The sequence below is a fragment of the Numenius arquata genome, chromosome 10 (genome assembly GCF_964106895.1).
Source record: "Numenius arquata chromosome 10, bNumArq3.hap1.1, whole genome shotgun sequence".
Lineage (NCBI taxonomy): Eukaryota > Metazoa > Chordata > Aves > Charadriiformes > Scolopacidae > Numenius > Numenius arquata.
The window spans coordinates 30150359-30165539 of NC_133585.1; the positions used below are offsets into that span (position 1 = coordinate 30150359).

The window sequence follows — 15181 nt, forward strand, 5'->3', positions numbered from 1 at the left end:
CCCCCTTAGAGGGTCGGAAACGGAAAAAACGTAGAGGGGTCACATCAGTGGGGAGGAGTGGACAGGACAGGTGACCCAAACCTGACCAACTGGGGTATTCCATCCCATCTGCCCCATGCTCAGTATAAAGGCTGAGGGATCAAAGCGTCAACCCCCTTCCTGCGATGGCCGACGTCCAGAGAGGACTCTGTCTGTTCATCTGCCTTTGATCCCGATCCGGGTGTTCCTGACTTCAGAGCTGGAATCCAGTTCCCATTTGTCACTGAGTCCAGTCTGGGACTTCCCAGTGCCTGCCAGTGACGTGACTGTCATCCTGGGAGCTTGATACGGTTTTGTATCTATTTCATTATTTTAATATTAATTCTTCATTAAAGCAGTTTAGTTCATTCTAAACTTCTGAATCTCCTTATCTCTTTCTCCTCCTCTCTCCTCTTTTAGGGGGGGGAAGGGCCATCTGCCGGTCCAGTTTTGGTAAATTCAGCCGAAACCACGACAAACAGGCATTTTTTTTTTCCTACCCGGCAAAAATGATCAAATCCAAGCTTTAGAGTTTTCATTTAATACTATGGAATCATGCTCTTCCAAGACTAATTCAAACCCTGCTATTGGCTACCATAGTGAAGCAAGCAATCATAGTTGCTCTGAAAGAGGACCTAAAGATTGTAGTAAAGGAGAGTGGAAAGTTAATACAAAAAGTTATTCCACAAAGGATCAGGCCCATGTTATTCAAAAAAGCTATAGTTAAATGCAACATACCCTCGTAAATTTAGAACACATTTCTTCTGCTTCTTTAATGGAGTTTGCTTTCAACATGTATTTTGCACATTTGGAGTTGATAAATCTGTCTGCTGTGTCCAAAGCTTGAGCCTCATCCATCCACCTTGCAGCTTCTTTAATATTTCCAGCATGCTTAAAAAGATGGAAACTCAAGTTAGATTCAGGAATTGTAAAACACGCATGTTGCATCTACTCACTGTTTAATATGTTAATTTTTTAGACATTTTTATATACATAACTTGCTTCATGAGAGATCTTTATAGGAAAAAGCAGAAAAATTACTTTCCCTCATGGAATTACAGGTCATTCAGCACTAGACGTTTTTCCTGAAAATGCCTAATGGACACTTTGGATAATCCCATTCTGATACAATACCATAATGTAATTAAGAAATTGTTTTCAAGTAGTTCAAAAAGTGGGGAGTGGGGTGAGAACAGGTGGAAGACATTTAAAACATCAATTAAACATATTAGTGTGATTTTTAATATGAAAAATATACTTGTAAACTAAGAATTCACATTGCGGGGTATATTTGTCCTTTATCGGCTTAAAAACCTTCATAGGGGCTTATTCATGTGCAGTAAAAAACTCAAGTAGCCAAGCAACACCCTTCTCTAGAAATCCACTAGAATTCACTAAGTAAGTTTCCATGGATTCTCCATGTGTCTTGCTTAATAAAAGCTTAACAGTTCAATGTTCAAATCAAAAACATTACAGGAAAGTTTAAGCATACGTAAAAGTCTTCCATCATAACAAACGAATAACCTCTGATCACTAAGAATAAGTCAAACTTACCTTATAGATTTTTGCCTTCACAAGGAAGAGTTCTATCAAAGTGGGAGTACTTTCTATAGCAGCATTTATATATTCTAGAGCCAGGGATGGCTGTCCAATTTTATCATAATGTTGAGCCAAATAATACTGGACCCAGAGTAAAGTGGTTGGAGGTTCTTCTTTACCGTCATCTGGAGGGAGAAAACCGGAGGGAGTTTTTTGGTTCAGTTTATTAAAACAGTATGTCAGAAGCAGAGCGCTACAAATAGAGCCACTGAAGTTAACTCTGCATCTGTATCCCGCTGTCACACCAGACCTGGGAACGTTTCCAAACACCTGGGTCCAGGTAAGTCCATTAACTTCTAAGTCTATGGTTTCACAAGACCTGAGCATATACTGTTCCCTACTCACACTGTGGTTTTACGGGAAAGGAAGAGTGTGTTAGTGGATGAGAAGGGAGCTGCATTTTGTTCCAACCAGTCCCTTAATAAGGGCAGCCAGATGGGCAAGACTACAGTGCGTGATGTAGAGTTCTTATTTAAAACTGTTTTATTGTTTATTTGAATGAAATTTAATATCAAAGCAAATATTGAACTCAAATACCAGTAAGCCATTTCCTTAAACCAGAAAAGCACAGATGTGTTTGACAGCCTTGGACAAATTTAAACAAGTATCAAAGTGGCTCTATTGTAGTCTATAGCAATAAATTCAAGGAAAAAGTTTAACAGGCAACTTAGGTGAAAATTTTATAATGAAGTATTGCATTAATGTTTCTGCAAAGCAGGGAAATAACTAGTTATAACGTCAATAAAAATGTCATTAATAATTAGGATTACCCTGTAAAGTTCTAATGTGTATTGTCATTTATGCTATCTCGATTATTACATCATTATAATCCATCTACCAAAATTTCAAGACATTGCTCTGTTGATATTCTATGCAGAAGTTTTTTCTCAGAGATTTTCTGTTATGAAGCGCTTGGGCAAATGCCTAAAAAGCATCACAAAGCTAGCAGAGAGGAGACTATAAGGCTTGGATTCAATATGTGTAGAATCAAACCGCACAACAAAACAGCCGTCAGTCAAAATTGAGAAAACGTTTTTTTAACTCTCAAACAAAAGCCCCAAGAACACAAAACCAAGCCCCCTCCAAAAGCTCAAAGACTCCCTCCCCGTGAAGCTGTGCTGTCAGTATCTGTTCCTTTTTGTTTGACATTTCTGGAATTAAAGATTTAACATAGCTTTCAAATTTCAGTTTCCTGGGCAATGATACTCAAGTCTTGAAAACAGAATACTTGAACTCAAAACGCAAAAGAGGTGACCAAATTTGTGGATCCAGGAAAAAATTTTAGGACAAACGACTAGACTTTGAATACAGTCTTTGTATTTGATAGTTTAAATCCATTCTAAGGATGGCTGTGGTTCAGTTCTATGTTAGGGAAAAAGAGGAAAAAAACCCATGATCTCAATTTCTTCACTCCCCACTGATTCCCTGCCTCTGAATGGCCACGTAATGCTTACACCAGGGACTACTTCCATGAAGTGTGACAGTCTTAGCACTCACCATTTGGGTTAAATAACCTGCAGCTTCTTAGAGAGGTTTCATAACCTATCACGAGCTCTTCTATGATTGCCACCTACACATGCAACACAAGACAAAAAAAATAAAAATCTTTGCCAAGATGGTATTTTTTTTCAACTTGAACTACTTGGTGTTACCCAAACTAGTTATTTCTGGTATAAGAATTCTGCAATATCCTGAATTACGATACATGTGGGAATGCACTCAATCTCACCTCTCTTTCTAACAAATTAAGATCAAGCCTCCCATGGTTAACCTTCATGCAGCTTATAGTTAGTAAATCTTAGTTTTCTACATTTACCAATTTGGCACAAGGCTATGTATGCTTGTACTTGATTTTTTTCTAGATATACTAGGCCATAACATACAACAGTGCTGAGGGAGTGAGCACTGAAGAGTTTCCTTCAGCTCTTTAACACATCACAGCTAAGAGGTAGAACATGCAAAAAGTGAGTGGAAAACCTACCTTTTCCTTGTCTTTATACAATGACCTCAAAGTATTGAAGACTGGTGGGCATCCTTTGCTGAAATTCATCCTTAGAAACTTGTCCAGACATTCCTTAAACTTTTCACCTTGAGAGGAAAAAGACCTGTTGATTTTGTTTTACCACACATTACTGGTCAATTGCAGACTGTTTACGCTGTTAAAACATTAGTATCTAAGAAACACAAGTGTTGATCACTACCTGCTCAGCAAAAATGCACTTACCCGACAAAAAGTTTAATGGTAATCTTCTTGGCACTAGTCCCCGGGGGTATTTAGTCCAGGCCTCTTCATAGATCTTTAGTCTCTCCATCATATTAGCTGGAACAGAATTTTACAGTTTACTTTTTCCCTTCCTTTTTGGCAAGGAAAGAAAGGGAGTCAGGGGAAAATTATTTATATCTAGTTAAAAAAAAAGAATCAGAATATATAGCAACTAATGGCTATATACTTGCTAAACATTAATTTCCATTTGATTATTTTTAAAACTGTTGTACTAAATGATTTTAGATATTCAGTATCTGTATATTCCTCTCCCAGCACTGGAAGACTAACTGCTTATCTCTCATCTTAGAACGAGTTCCTGCCTTATCGCTCTGCTAAAATCTTCAACAAAGAAAACCATTCAGGAGAATCATGCTTGTTTTTCCAAAACCTGTATTATCTACAACACAAGATTAAGATAACGGAAGCAGTAAAATTCTAAATTCTAACTGTCTTCTATGAAGTAATTCTCTTCTTTCAAACACGCAGAGATTACTGCTTTTTTTTGTTGTTTTGGTTTTAAATAAGACAGGATAACAACAATACAAAAAAATACTTCTAGCCTTTCTTAAAAAAAACATTATGACAGTATGTACACACTAACAGGCAAAACTTAAAATGGGGATGTTTTTAAATAATAGTTTTTTAATTTAAAGCAATACAAGTTTTTTTGATACATATATTAATTCCAGATGTGCAGAAACAGCTTATTTACTACAACATATCAAATCGTTACCTGGTTTAAGTGCCTTTTCTAGGCCTTTGTAGTAGGCCCAGTTTTCAGGATTTCTTTCTTGCAGTCCTTTGTAGACCTCAACTGCTTCCTCAAGTCTGCCAAGCTGAAGCAGGAGTTCTCCTGCGTGAAATCCAAGAAGTTTTAAATTAAGGTAACAAGATAATGAAGCAGTGTAACGTTAATCACTCTACAGGAAAAGATTAGATAACCCTTAACTCCATATACATTCTAATTTCTTAGAAAAACATGTTCACAGTGGCATCACAAACTAGCTGACAGATACGCTTTTCCTTTGACAACAGGTGCAATTAAAACCAAGACTCTACAACTCAGCCAGCAACTCTTGAAACTTACTTGAAAATTTAATGTTAAAAGCAAGATGCACGTGTTTTTTTTTCCTCACTTACTGAAGTGACTGGTTACTTTAAGTGCAGTTTTTACTACAGAAGGCAAATTAAAAGCAGACAATGGTATTTCATGTATGTAGCATCTTGAAAACCAAATTGAAAATGCAGAGCTGCAAATAAAAGAATGGTTCTTCAGTCTGGTATTTCATAAAACTTACTTCAATGTTATAAATCAAGCCACTGATCTGACTAATGAATTCTCAAGATTCTGCAAGCAAGTTTCCTTTCAGTGACACTTCATTACAAGATACAGCTGTTAAAAGTAAAGTCTAGATTAAGAACTGTATAGAGCATCTTTGTTGATGCTGGAGTTGCAATGAAAGTCAATTTCCCGTTTCACAACAGGAAACAATATTTTACAAAGCTTTGCTATTGGCAAACGTTAGGCATTAAAAGTTTACACACCAGGAGTGATACAGTGTCATTCTAGATTAAGGCAAGGTTTTCTCATCTGCTTTCAAGAGGTAAATCTAAGTCAGCATTATGTCTCTTCCTCCCTACGTCACACAACTGACATAATTTTGTCAAGAGATGCTGCTTCCCACAGATAGGATAACCTGCGGACTACCTGGAGTATCTAATGCCAGGGAAAACATCAACAGGTCACTCACTGAGATGACAGAATCTGGAAAATAAACCTAAATTACTTCTCTGAGGTGAAAGTTAGGATTTTTATCCAATGGTGACAAATGCCAATAGTATTTTCAGTTTCTCAATTGTTCTTCATCCACAATAGCTTTTGCACATGCACTTAAAATTTGTAGATAACACTCATTTATTAGCAGGCTCTTCAGTAGTATGCACAGCAGCCAAGATAGACCTAAACAACACAACAGGAACTATGCCCCCAAAAAATTAATCTGTTGTACCCTGTTGAATGTGCACCGACCGCAGAGTATTTCTGTCCTTTTTTCTGGTAACTTCCTAGAAGGTTTTGTGCCTTTTTTTTTTTGTGAAGTCCTATTTGAAAATCCTATTGCAGTACCAGCCTCAAACCTCCACCAAGAACTTAAGAACACATAGTATGTCAAAAGATCTTTCAGATTAAATACACATCATAAAAAAAACCACCCTCAGAACTCCCGCTACTGTGCCTGAAAATGGTCTGTGATAGTGTAACCCCTACATCCATTTCAATGCAAACCAAGTAACATATTCAGCAACAGCGGCAAGTGATCTGCAATCATTTTCCTTGAGGAAGTACCACACACTTTCCACAATACTGTCACTACTCAATTCCTAGGCTCCTGTTTGCAAGACAGTGAGATTACCATTAGCAGGAATCGGGAGCTAGCTGCAACATCTACATGAGTAATATTATAGAGTAAAAAGATTTCTTCTCCTAGCTTCAAGCAATCATCCAAATAGATTCCAGTGTGGGCCAAGAACAAACAGTACCTTTGATAGATGGAAGTTTCACAAAGGACTGTACAAGCATCAAGCAAAAGAAGAACAGAGCATGCTCTGAAAACGAGCACCTGCTAATACAGCTGTAAGAATGAACTTCTATCACTCTGCAACTCCAGGTATGGGATATAAGATGCAACACTATATTACTCTTTTATAGCATTAAACGCTAGAATTATAGTAATATAATAACAGAAGCCTATGTTGGGTTTTTTTAACCCAGCTAAAAAGCCTGTTTCCATACACTGCAAGAGTGACTGAGTATAATTAAAAGCCTTCTACTTGGCCAAAGATGATTCTGCCCTTTCAGCAAGTGGTCTCCCTGTCAGGACCACTATCAAAGCTATAAAAGCATGGGTCTGGGTACACTACCCAAAGAGAGTTTCAGGACAACAACTCAGGATCATCTGTCTGTAACACCCATCAGCTCAAAAATTTGAGAACAGTATTTCTGCACTCTACTGGTGTCTTATCAACCTGGGAGGAGAATATGACGGGCACCAAATAGCTGCAGGCAGGCAGTGCTTTACCACAGCAGAATTAAATAAAATAATCTAAAAAAACCAAATCAAAGATGAAGTTCCAGAAGACGCGAAAAGCTGGCAGTACAGGCATTCCATTGTATACTATGTGTTTAAATGTACCTTCGAAAAGTAATTACCTTTCGTTTCTTCAACCGCCAGTTTATCACAGATCTGCTTTTCGTAGGTACAAAGATGCTCCAAGGCTTCCTTATACAGTCCTGCCTCCCGAAGGACTTGGTTTTGATACAGCAGCAGTTCGCTGTACTCATAGTCCACTTTATCAGGTGATGTCTACATAGGAAAGCAAGACACATGAGAAAGTTCAGCTTTCTAGAACACATTTGGAATTTTATTCATTTGACTAAAGAAACTGCATAAAGTTTTCACTTCATCAAAGGAAGCAGTGTTTTATTTTTGGCTTAAGCATCAATCCATACAGGAATTCCATGTTTTCCTCTTACCTGCTGTGTCTTCCTAAATTCCTCTAAAATTTTTGCTGCCATTTCATAGTCTTCCAGCAGATGGTAAGCAATAGCATAACCAATCCATGATGCTCGCTGTGCAGGTCGGAGCTGAAGCAACTGGTATCTTGTTTCCTGCAAAAAAATATCTACTGATTTTCCTGACTTTGTTCTGATGCTCTGTAGAATCCATTAGGCAATAGTCTGTCTTCAGTACTCTAATATTTAAGGAATGTCACTAAAAATTAGTTTCCTATATGCAAATGTTTTTGGTTTTTTTGAACCAAAAGAACGAACAAACTTTAAAAAAATGCAATGGTCTTCACTGAGTAAAAAAAAAAAAAAGCCCACACAAAATAACACATCTTGTCCCATTGAATACTGATGAGTCAGACTAACTTCGTTAGTATGACACACATGCTTTTCCTGTCTTACCACTTATGAACAGAATGCAATTAAGGATACTTTAGTTTGAGCTGCAGGAGCGTTTACTGTATACTGGTGTTTCAAATTCACCTTGGAAGTACACATGTATTAAGTGCTGTCAGGCAAAATAGGTCGTGCAAGTGCATCCCTATTCTTTGGCAAGAGGATAATTACAGCTGGAAGATGCAACAGATTTGCTTGGTATTGTGCTGTTTTAATCTGAGGGAAAAGTTATTACTTGTTTTGTTACAGACTCCTGTAAGGCAGCTTCAAGTAATTTAAAATAAAGGAAAAAAGTTACTACCTACTAAAAAAGCCCAGTCAGAAGTAGGGGTTAATGAAGAACTAAAACTAGTTACAGCAGTTGGATTAGAATGAAGATTACTCAAAATATTATAAAGTAGGAGAGGGTGGAAGTTAAAGCAAGGGAAAAAAAAAAATCCTGCAACTTTATTCCTGGTTTATTCAATTCTGCACTGAGCTGAAAAAGAATCACTACATCTGTGTAAGTTATAGAAATTGCTCAGTAGCACATCTGGTTTTACTTTCATAAAATATTGAGTAGCACATAGCTTTAACACTCTGGACCCACCTCTGTGTATTTTTTTTTAAAGCATTATGAAACTATTTGCCACCGTTGCTGGAGTTCCCTAGAAGCTGATAATAAATGCAGTGTGTATACTCACCCTGTAACCTTCAAGATCCCTCATTTGAATCTGTAGCAGAGAAAGATCTCTCAAGATTTGAAGATTGTCTTTGTCCCATTTCAGTGCATTTCTATAGCATTTGATAGCTTCGTCGTACTTCTTGTCTGACCTCTGAAGAAGGCCGTAGACATGCCAACCTGGACAACTCTGTTAAGGATTCAACTGAATTTGAGCGGGGAAAAAACAGATCCAACGTGGCAGCGAGAGAACAGTTGGTAAAAAGCTCTTAAACCATTTTATGAATGGACAGGGTCGTTATGACAATCATTACAATTCCTTTCCTCAGTTGTACAAAGAAACCACTTGCAAACTGCAGACAAGAACTGTTTACCAGTTATATGTATAGGGTGCATATAACACGCTATAAACTTCTCAAGTACTGGGGGAGGACATAAAGTAATAGGATCTCTGAAAAGACTTTCAGACTTACTCAAACACATTTTTGAGTAAGGGCTTATATTAGACAACTGAAGCGCTTGCACTCCCTGCATTCTAAGTATATGACAAGTCCTCATCAATATAATGGCAACTACTAATGCTTCTAAAGCACATCACATGCTTAAATGTCTAGTTAAGTCCACCACAAGTTTGGAGTTGCAGCCTAATGATTAAAAAAAATAAACAACGCAAGCCAGAATAATATTTGAGCTGAACGTGACTGAAAGGATAGTTGCAAAGCATCTGCCCTTTGGCTGGCTTAGACAAAATATTCTTTCATATCTGAAACAAAATGTAAAATTCTGAACTTCCAAGTTTGAAGCCTAATGGTACTGGCTTTTGTTGCAATTCTATAAATCCAGCAGTTGTAGAAATAAACTTTTTCCATTCATAAGCGAGAGCCCTGTTTCAAAAAGGATACAGACATGACTCTTCAAGTCATTCCTTAGGCCTCTACGCACAAGTTCATAAGCTTCCTCTTTCTTCCCTAGACAGTTTAATGTTAGTCCTTTCATTGCCAAGGTTTCTAAAAAAAATAAATAATGACATTAAGTAACTGAATTATTCATTTTCATAGTCTTCTAAGCTTAATATAGCAACTCTAAATATAGTATAAATGCAAATTTAGACTCAGTTATCAGCATCAAGATTTTGCATTCTTTTTTCACATGGAAAACTATACGGCAGATTATTCACTCAAGTATATCATACACGACAATAAACTTAATGCATTACTTCCACCAAAAAGTGAGAAAGTGAAACAGTGGTTTATTCTAAAGGCACTAAAAACTGTCTGCTCTACAAACATTTTGGAGAAAGATTTTTTTTTTTTTTTTTTACTTTAAAGGAGCACTGTAACTACTCAACTATTTATTCACAATACTGAGACTTCCACACACCAACCAAACTAGTTGGCAAAGAGAAAAAAAAAAACAACCCAAAAAAACCCCATTTCTGGACACTGGAAAGAAACTCTCAACTCATTATTACGAACTGATTAAAATACAGCAAGGGACAAACACTTTTTTCTTCTTTTATAAGACGACTATTCCTTCAGAGAAAGTAGCAGACCACAGAGCTAACAGACATGCGGTGCTGAACAATATTCAATCTCTATCTTTTGTCTTTGACTTCTACATGAGTGAATAATGATTTCCCCTGAAAAGTGATTTAAGCAATACATACTCATACTAAGAAACTTGCACCATGCTATAATGAATATTAGACTTGCATTATAAAGAATGGCAAGCTATGACTACTGGTAAGACCAGTCTTTAATATTACAAATCTTACCAACAGTAAGTGCTTAACATGGTGCAGGCTTCTGGATGCTCTTACTGCTTTATGGGCCAAAGGTTAACAAATACAAAACTTACGAACTATTACTCTATCCTAAAGTATAGGGGAGAAAAAAGTGAGCACATGCCATTTGAAAACTTACCTCCATGTTCCGCAAACTTTGGGTTAGAAAGGATCTGTTTACAGAACTTCAGCCCATTTCTATACTGCTTATGTTCATAACACCTCTGTTGAAAAAGAACAGAGTACATTTATTAAAAAAAAAAAAAAAATATTTAGAGATTTAGAGCGAAAGTATTTCTGCACCCCCAAAATCAAGCATCAGTGCAGCTAGGGCTTTTAGAAAATGTACTAGCACTTTAATGAACTCAGTTTAATGAGCTTCCTGTGATTAAAAATTCTTTCCATCACCAGAAAAAAAAAAAGTATAGGTTAGTAAGAAAAAAATTTAAATGTTTAACTGAAGACATTATCATACAGCAATTTCTCAGATAAGATACCACAGGAAGCATAAGTGCCTACAGAGATTCAACTTTCCTTTAACAGAAAAGCAAACCTTATGTCAGAATACATCTTGGGTAAGCATTCAACTCACTTTGGCTGAATTATCTTTCACAAAAACACCACAAGAAAACCTCCAACAACCATACAGGCAGGAAAGAAGATTAAATCATTGGAGCCTGGCTTTAACTACCTCTGAAAGCAACCTCTTACAACCAATTTGAATACCGCATATATCTCGTACACAAACAAACTTTCAAAACTGGTATACACTAACATTATCTGAACACACTGGAAATTAAAACATTCCTCTGCAGTTTTAGTAAATCCAGCTTTAACAGTCTGCTTGTGTGTGCATCTCATTTCATTATGCAAGGCGTCTGCAATGCAAAGTGGCACACAGCATGAACTTTTAAAAACAGTTTTAGTATTTTACTTCTGTCAATCCACTCCTTGTGCTAATCTTTAAATAGAAGCCAAAGGAGGAAGAAGTAATGTTGTAAACAACAATTCATACACTTTAAGTCACATAAACAAATGCTAGGAATTTGTTAGGTTTCATTTTGCTGTAGTACCAATGCCCTAACATGTGCATAAGAATAAAGAAACACACGCTGCTGGAGCACAGACCCAAACCCTATGGTAACTTGGAAGTCATTCATAACAGGATCTCACTGACTCTGGCTGACCTCACGCTGCTCCAAATTAACTATGCAAGACCATCCATAAGCATGGATGGACATCATTTGTCCCCCAACCACTCCAATCAAAAAAACATCAGCAGGTCTTCCCATCAAGCAGAAAGTTCTAAAAATAAAACTTTTTAAAATTACATGAGTGTTATGGAAATGCTTAAAAAAGAAAATGACATATCTACCTCAGCTTCTCTGCTTTATGTTGCTTTTATGTCATGAAAGGTGCTGTTTAGGTCCAGTTTTCTTTTCCAAAGCACAGATGGAAACACCAACAATAAACTTCAAAGGTGTAGAAAACTGGTATACCACTAAGTGGATGTATTATTTTCTAGGTACTAAAGCTGAAATATCAAGGCTGAAGACAAGAGGCATCACAAAACAAAGATCTTGCTCCCCCTAATCTACTGCGACCCTTTGGAGAAAGGGAATTGCAGGACAGGAAAGAGGAGGAGGAAGATGCTCAGAGAGAGCATCCAAAGCAAGATGGACTCAAAGAGGAACCTATCAACAAAAGAATGATGATGGATTGGAAGGGACCTTCAAAGACGATCTAGGACAACGTCCCTGACATGGGCAGGGACAGCTTTTACTATATCAGGTTGCTCAAAGTCCTGTCCAATCTTGACTTGAACACTTCCAAGAGACAACTCCCTCTATCACCAAGGACAGGGAAAGTTAGCAGGGCAACCACCTAGCAAAGGAAGATTAAGGGTTAGGTAAGAGGAAATCTGTAAAGGCATCTTTTTTTTTTTTTTTATTAAACTTAACTGCTTTGTATTTACACCTTTTAGTCATAACCTGCTTTCAAGTAGCTAGATGAGTCACTTTAATCAGCCACTGGTCAGAGCTGACAGAGAGCTTACAGGTGACAACACAACAGGATAAAGCCTTTTTTTTTTTTTAAATTGAAATCATCAGTCATAAAAGTTACCGCCCAGGCCTCCTCCCTGAAAGCAGAACCACCATTTGCTCCCACCTAGGTAGGTGTGAAAGCAGCAAAACCTGTCACAAAAGTGGTGCAGCCACAGGAACTTAGGAACGTGCCTCCAGTGTAAGTAAGGCACTGTCACAAGCAGGAGGGGTGCTTTGGGGTTTCGCAATTTGCCTTTAAGTACAGCTGCTCAGATGCTGGCTACGAACTTGAAATCTTATCTCTAAACAGCTCCATTTTACATACTCTAACAACCAGTCTTTCACCTTGAAGTTTAAGGAAAGTCAGCCAAGATGGTACATATGCTGGAGACTGGAAATATTTGCACACAGGTTTTTCTCAGAGTAACGCAGAACTTAGGATGCAAGGTACTTTATAACAGAGTAAACTCACTGAGAATTGTAACACATTCTCCCTTTAAGCTGCAGGGAGGAAAAATTTGAGTTTATATCCACCTACATCTATGGAAAGGTTCCCATCAACCCAAAGAACACTGGGTAGGACCAATAAATTATTGGAAATTGATCATGTAACTTGTATCACCTGAAGTATCAAATGAAGAACTGGTCATAGCTGCAAATATCCCTCAACAAAGTATCACAGGTCTTCATTTTCAGGTGTTTCTAGATCAAGACAAGTTGGAGTGATTTCCTAAATACTATTTCTCCAACCTTTCAGGTTAATACTTTGAGCCTATTTCATTCTGCTAATGGAAACATTTCAAATTGTGTCATTTTATGAGTTTCCTTATTCTATGTAAACATTTATGTTTTCAACAGTGGAAGGAAGGGAACAACTGAAATTGAGGTCATGTTTCATCCTCCTTCAGAAAAAGAAGATTGTTTCATCAAAGTGGGTTCAACAGCATCACTGAGATTCCACTACTTGAAGCCATGCACATACTTATTTCCTTCTCTGAAGAGGTTATGGACTAACAAGCTTAAAGAAAGACGTGAATGAGAGAGAAGGAAGAGAGGAATGCAGCATATTGCCACCACGGCTGGTACAAACCTTAGCGAATCTGTGGCTTCAAGGAACAGGAAGATGAAAGGAAAATCTTTTCAGAAAAAGGAGACAGTAAATATTGAAAAGGGGAAAGGAAGAACAAAAAAAATAACACAAGGAAAGATCACAGTGAGTAATACACAGAGAGCAAGACAAAATCCTTAAGGGAGTCAGTAGTTTCTGAGTAAGAGGAGAAAAAAGTACCAATAATAAAGTAATAAAAAAAATAATCACAGAAGCAGGAATGGTGGCATCTCAAGTATTCTTGGGACAAAAAGATACAGGATTGCTGGAAGTAGAAATGGTCTTCATCTGGGTAGTTTGTTTCCTCCCAGATGAATAGCTTCTGGTAGTCATTCCCAGGCCTCTGACCCTTACTTTGGGACAGCTGTTTGGCAGAAGTACCACATTTCTCTGTTCCAGAGACCACTGCAAGAGCACAGTTGCCTCCTCTAAGCTGAACTCCTGCACACAGACAGTTCCAAAGCCAGCGATCAGAGTCTGCCTGTGATGTTTGACAGACAAGTGCTCCAGCTATGGCTTGTGACATCACGCGATGAGAAAACATAAAAGCTGAACTTCTAAAAAGTAAGGTTAAGGCTAATGGTTTAAAAGAAAAGATTCTGATTCTCCATCAGCACTGAATCTCTATTACACATTTGCTGCCCTTCAAAGCTTTTCCTTTAATAAGTTACCAGATGTTTTAAAATAACTAACAAGCTTTTCTATACATGCTGTGGCCAGAATTACAGCCTACTCCAAACACACCAAGACTCTTTTTATACCCTTGAACTCATTTTCTATATTTATAGCAAGGAAATAGCACCTGCTCTAATACAATTCTACAAAAAATTAGTAAGACAGAGGATGACTCCTTCAAAATCATGCAAGACCATAGCAGGTAGGACAGAATTTGCATTTGCACCGCTCCCCGACCACAAAGTCTTTATTCAATGGATGTGAATGTGTAGCAATTACTAGAGGGAGACTGACAGTGAAATTATAAGGAACAGAGCTAACCCGTAGTCTCTAGAATGCCAAGTCTGAGGTGGAAGGAGGGCTCATGTTCCGGTGTTCGGATCCGTAAACTGTATTAGGGCACCTGTCCAGAATCATTCTTTGGCCAGCAGATGTCTTACACACATGCACGTTCAGCATGCCAAGTGTGAATGAATTCCTCTGCGTTTCTTCCTTGATGGCTGACATAAAGAAAGAGGAAGAGACTTCACTCTTTACAGCTTACCTAGACAGTTAACTGCCTGATGAAGTTTGTTTCCCCCTTTGCCCCAGTTTTGAATCTTCCCTCTGGAGCGCATCTACTTCCTAAACCTTGTTATCAAACCTACAGCTAACAAGTAGGACTGACTTTGATTCTTAAGCAGCTACCCTGGTTACCCACAAGGCTATATACAAGGGCCATGCTACTGATTATAGTTGCCCTCCTCAGCTGTAAGCAGGCAGCACATTTTACCTCTGACACGCTCCTTCCCTCTCAAAATAGACATTTTAACGGTCAAGTACACATTTCCAACTCAAAAGCAAGGATAGCAGTCAAGTGCAGCATTTTGACATGCAGGTATGTATCTCAGCATCAAATACACAGCACGTGGCAGACCACATTCTGCCATTACACATGAAATATTTTGTACATATGCACTTCCAGAAGTGCAAATCCTCTTTACCACAAAGTAGTCTTCATGTCCTGCAAGCATTTAATAACTGAAGTAAATAATTTAACAGCCATTCCAGCTTAAATTTTCTATT

General features: G+C 37.8%; 1 protein-coding gene across 1 annotated transcript in view; it reads right to left on the minus strand.

Annotated features, from left to right (window-relative positions):
- NAA15 (N-alpha-acetyltransferase 15, NatA auxiliary subunit) overlaps positions 1 to 15181 on the minus strand; it is a 39414-nt gene that overhangs the window by 15475 nt on the left and 8758 nt on the right. The window contains exons 2-12 of the mRNA XM_074155315.1: positions 10428 to 10512; positions 9408 to 9512; positions 8528 to 8685; positions 7416 to 7550; positions 7092 to 7245; positions 4617 to 4736; positions 3842 to 3937; positions 3599 to 3705; positions 3115 to 3187; positions 1573 to 1742; positions 757 to 909 (exon numbers count right to left, since the gene is read on the minus strand). Coding sequence (XP_074011416.1) covers positions 757 to 909; positions 1573 to 1742; positions 3115 to 3187; positions 3599 to 3705; positions 3842 to 3937; positions 4617 to 4736; positions 7092 to 7245; positions 7416 to 7550; positions 8528 to 8685; positions 9408 to 9512; positions 10428 to 10512 — 1356 coding nt within the window. The remainder of the gene's footprint in view (positions 1 to 756; positions 910 to 1572; positions 1743 to 3114; positions 3188 to 3598; positions 3706 to 3841; positions 3938 to 4616; positions 4737 to 7091; positions 7246 to 7415; positions 7551 to 8527; positions 8686 to 9407; positions 9513 to 10427; positions 10513 to 15181) is intronic.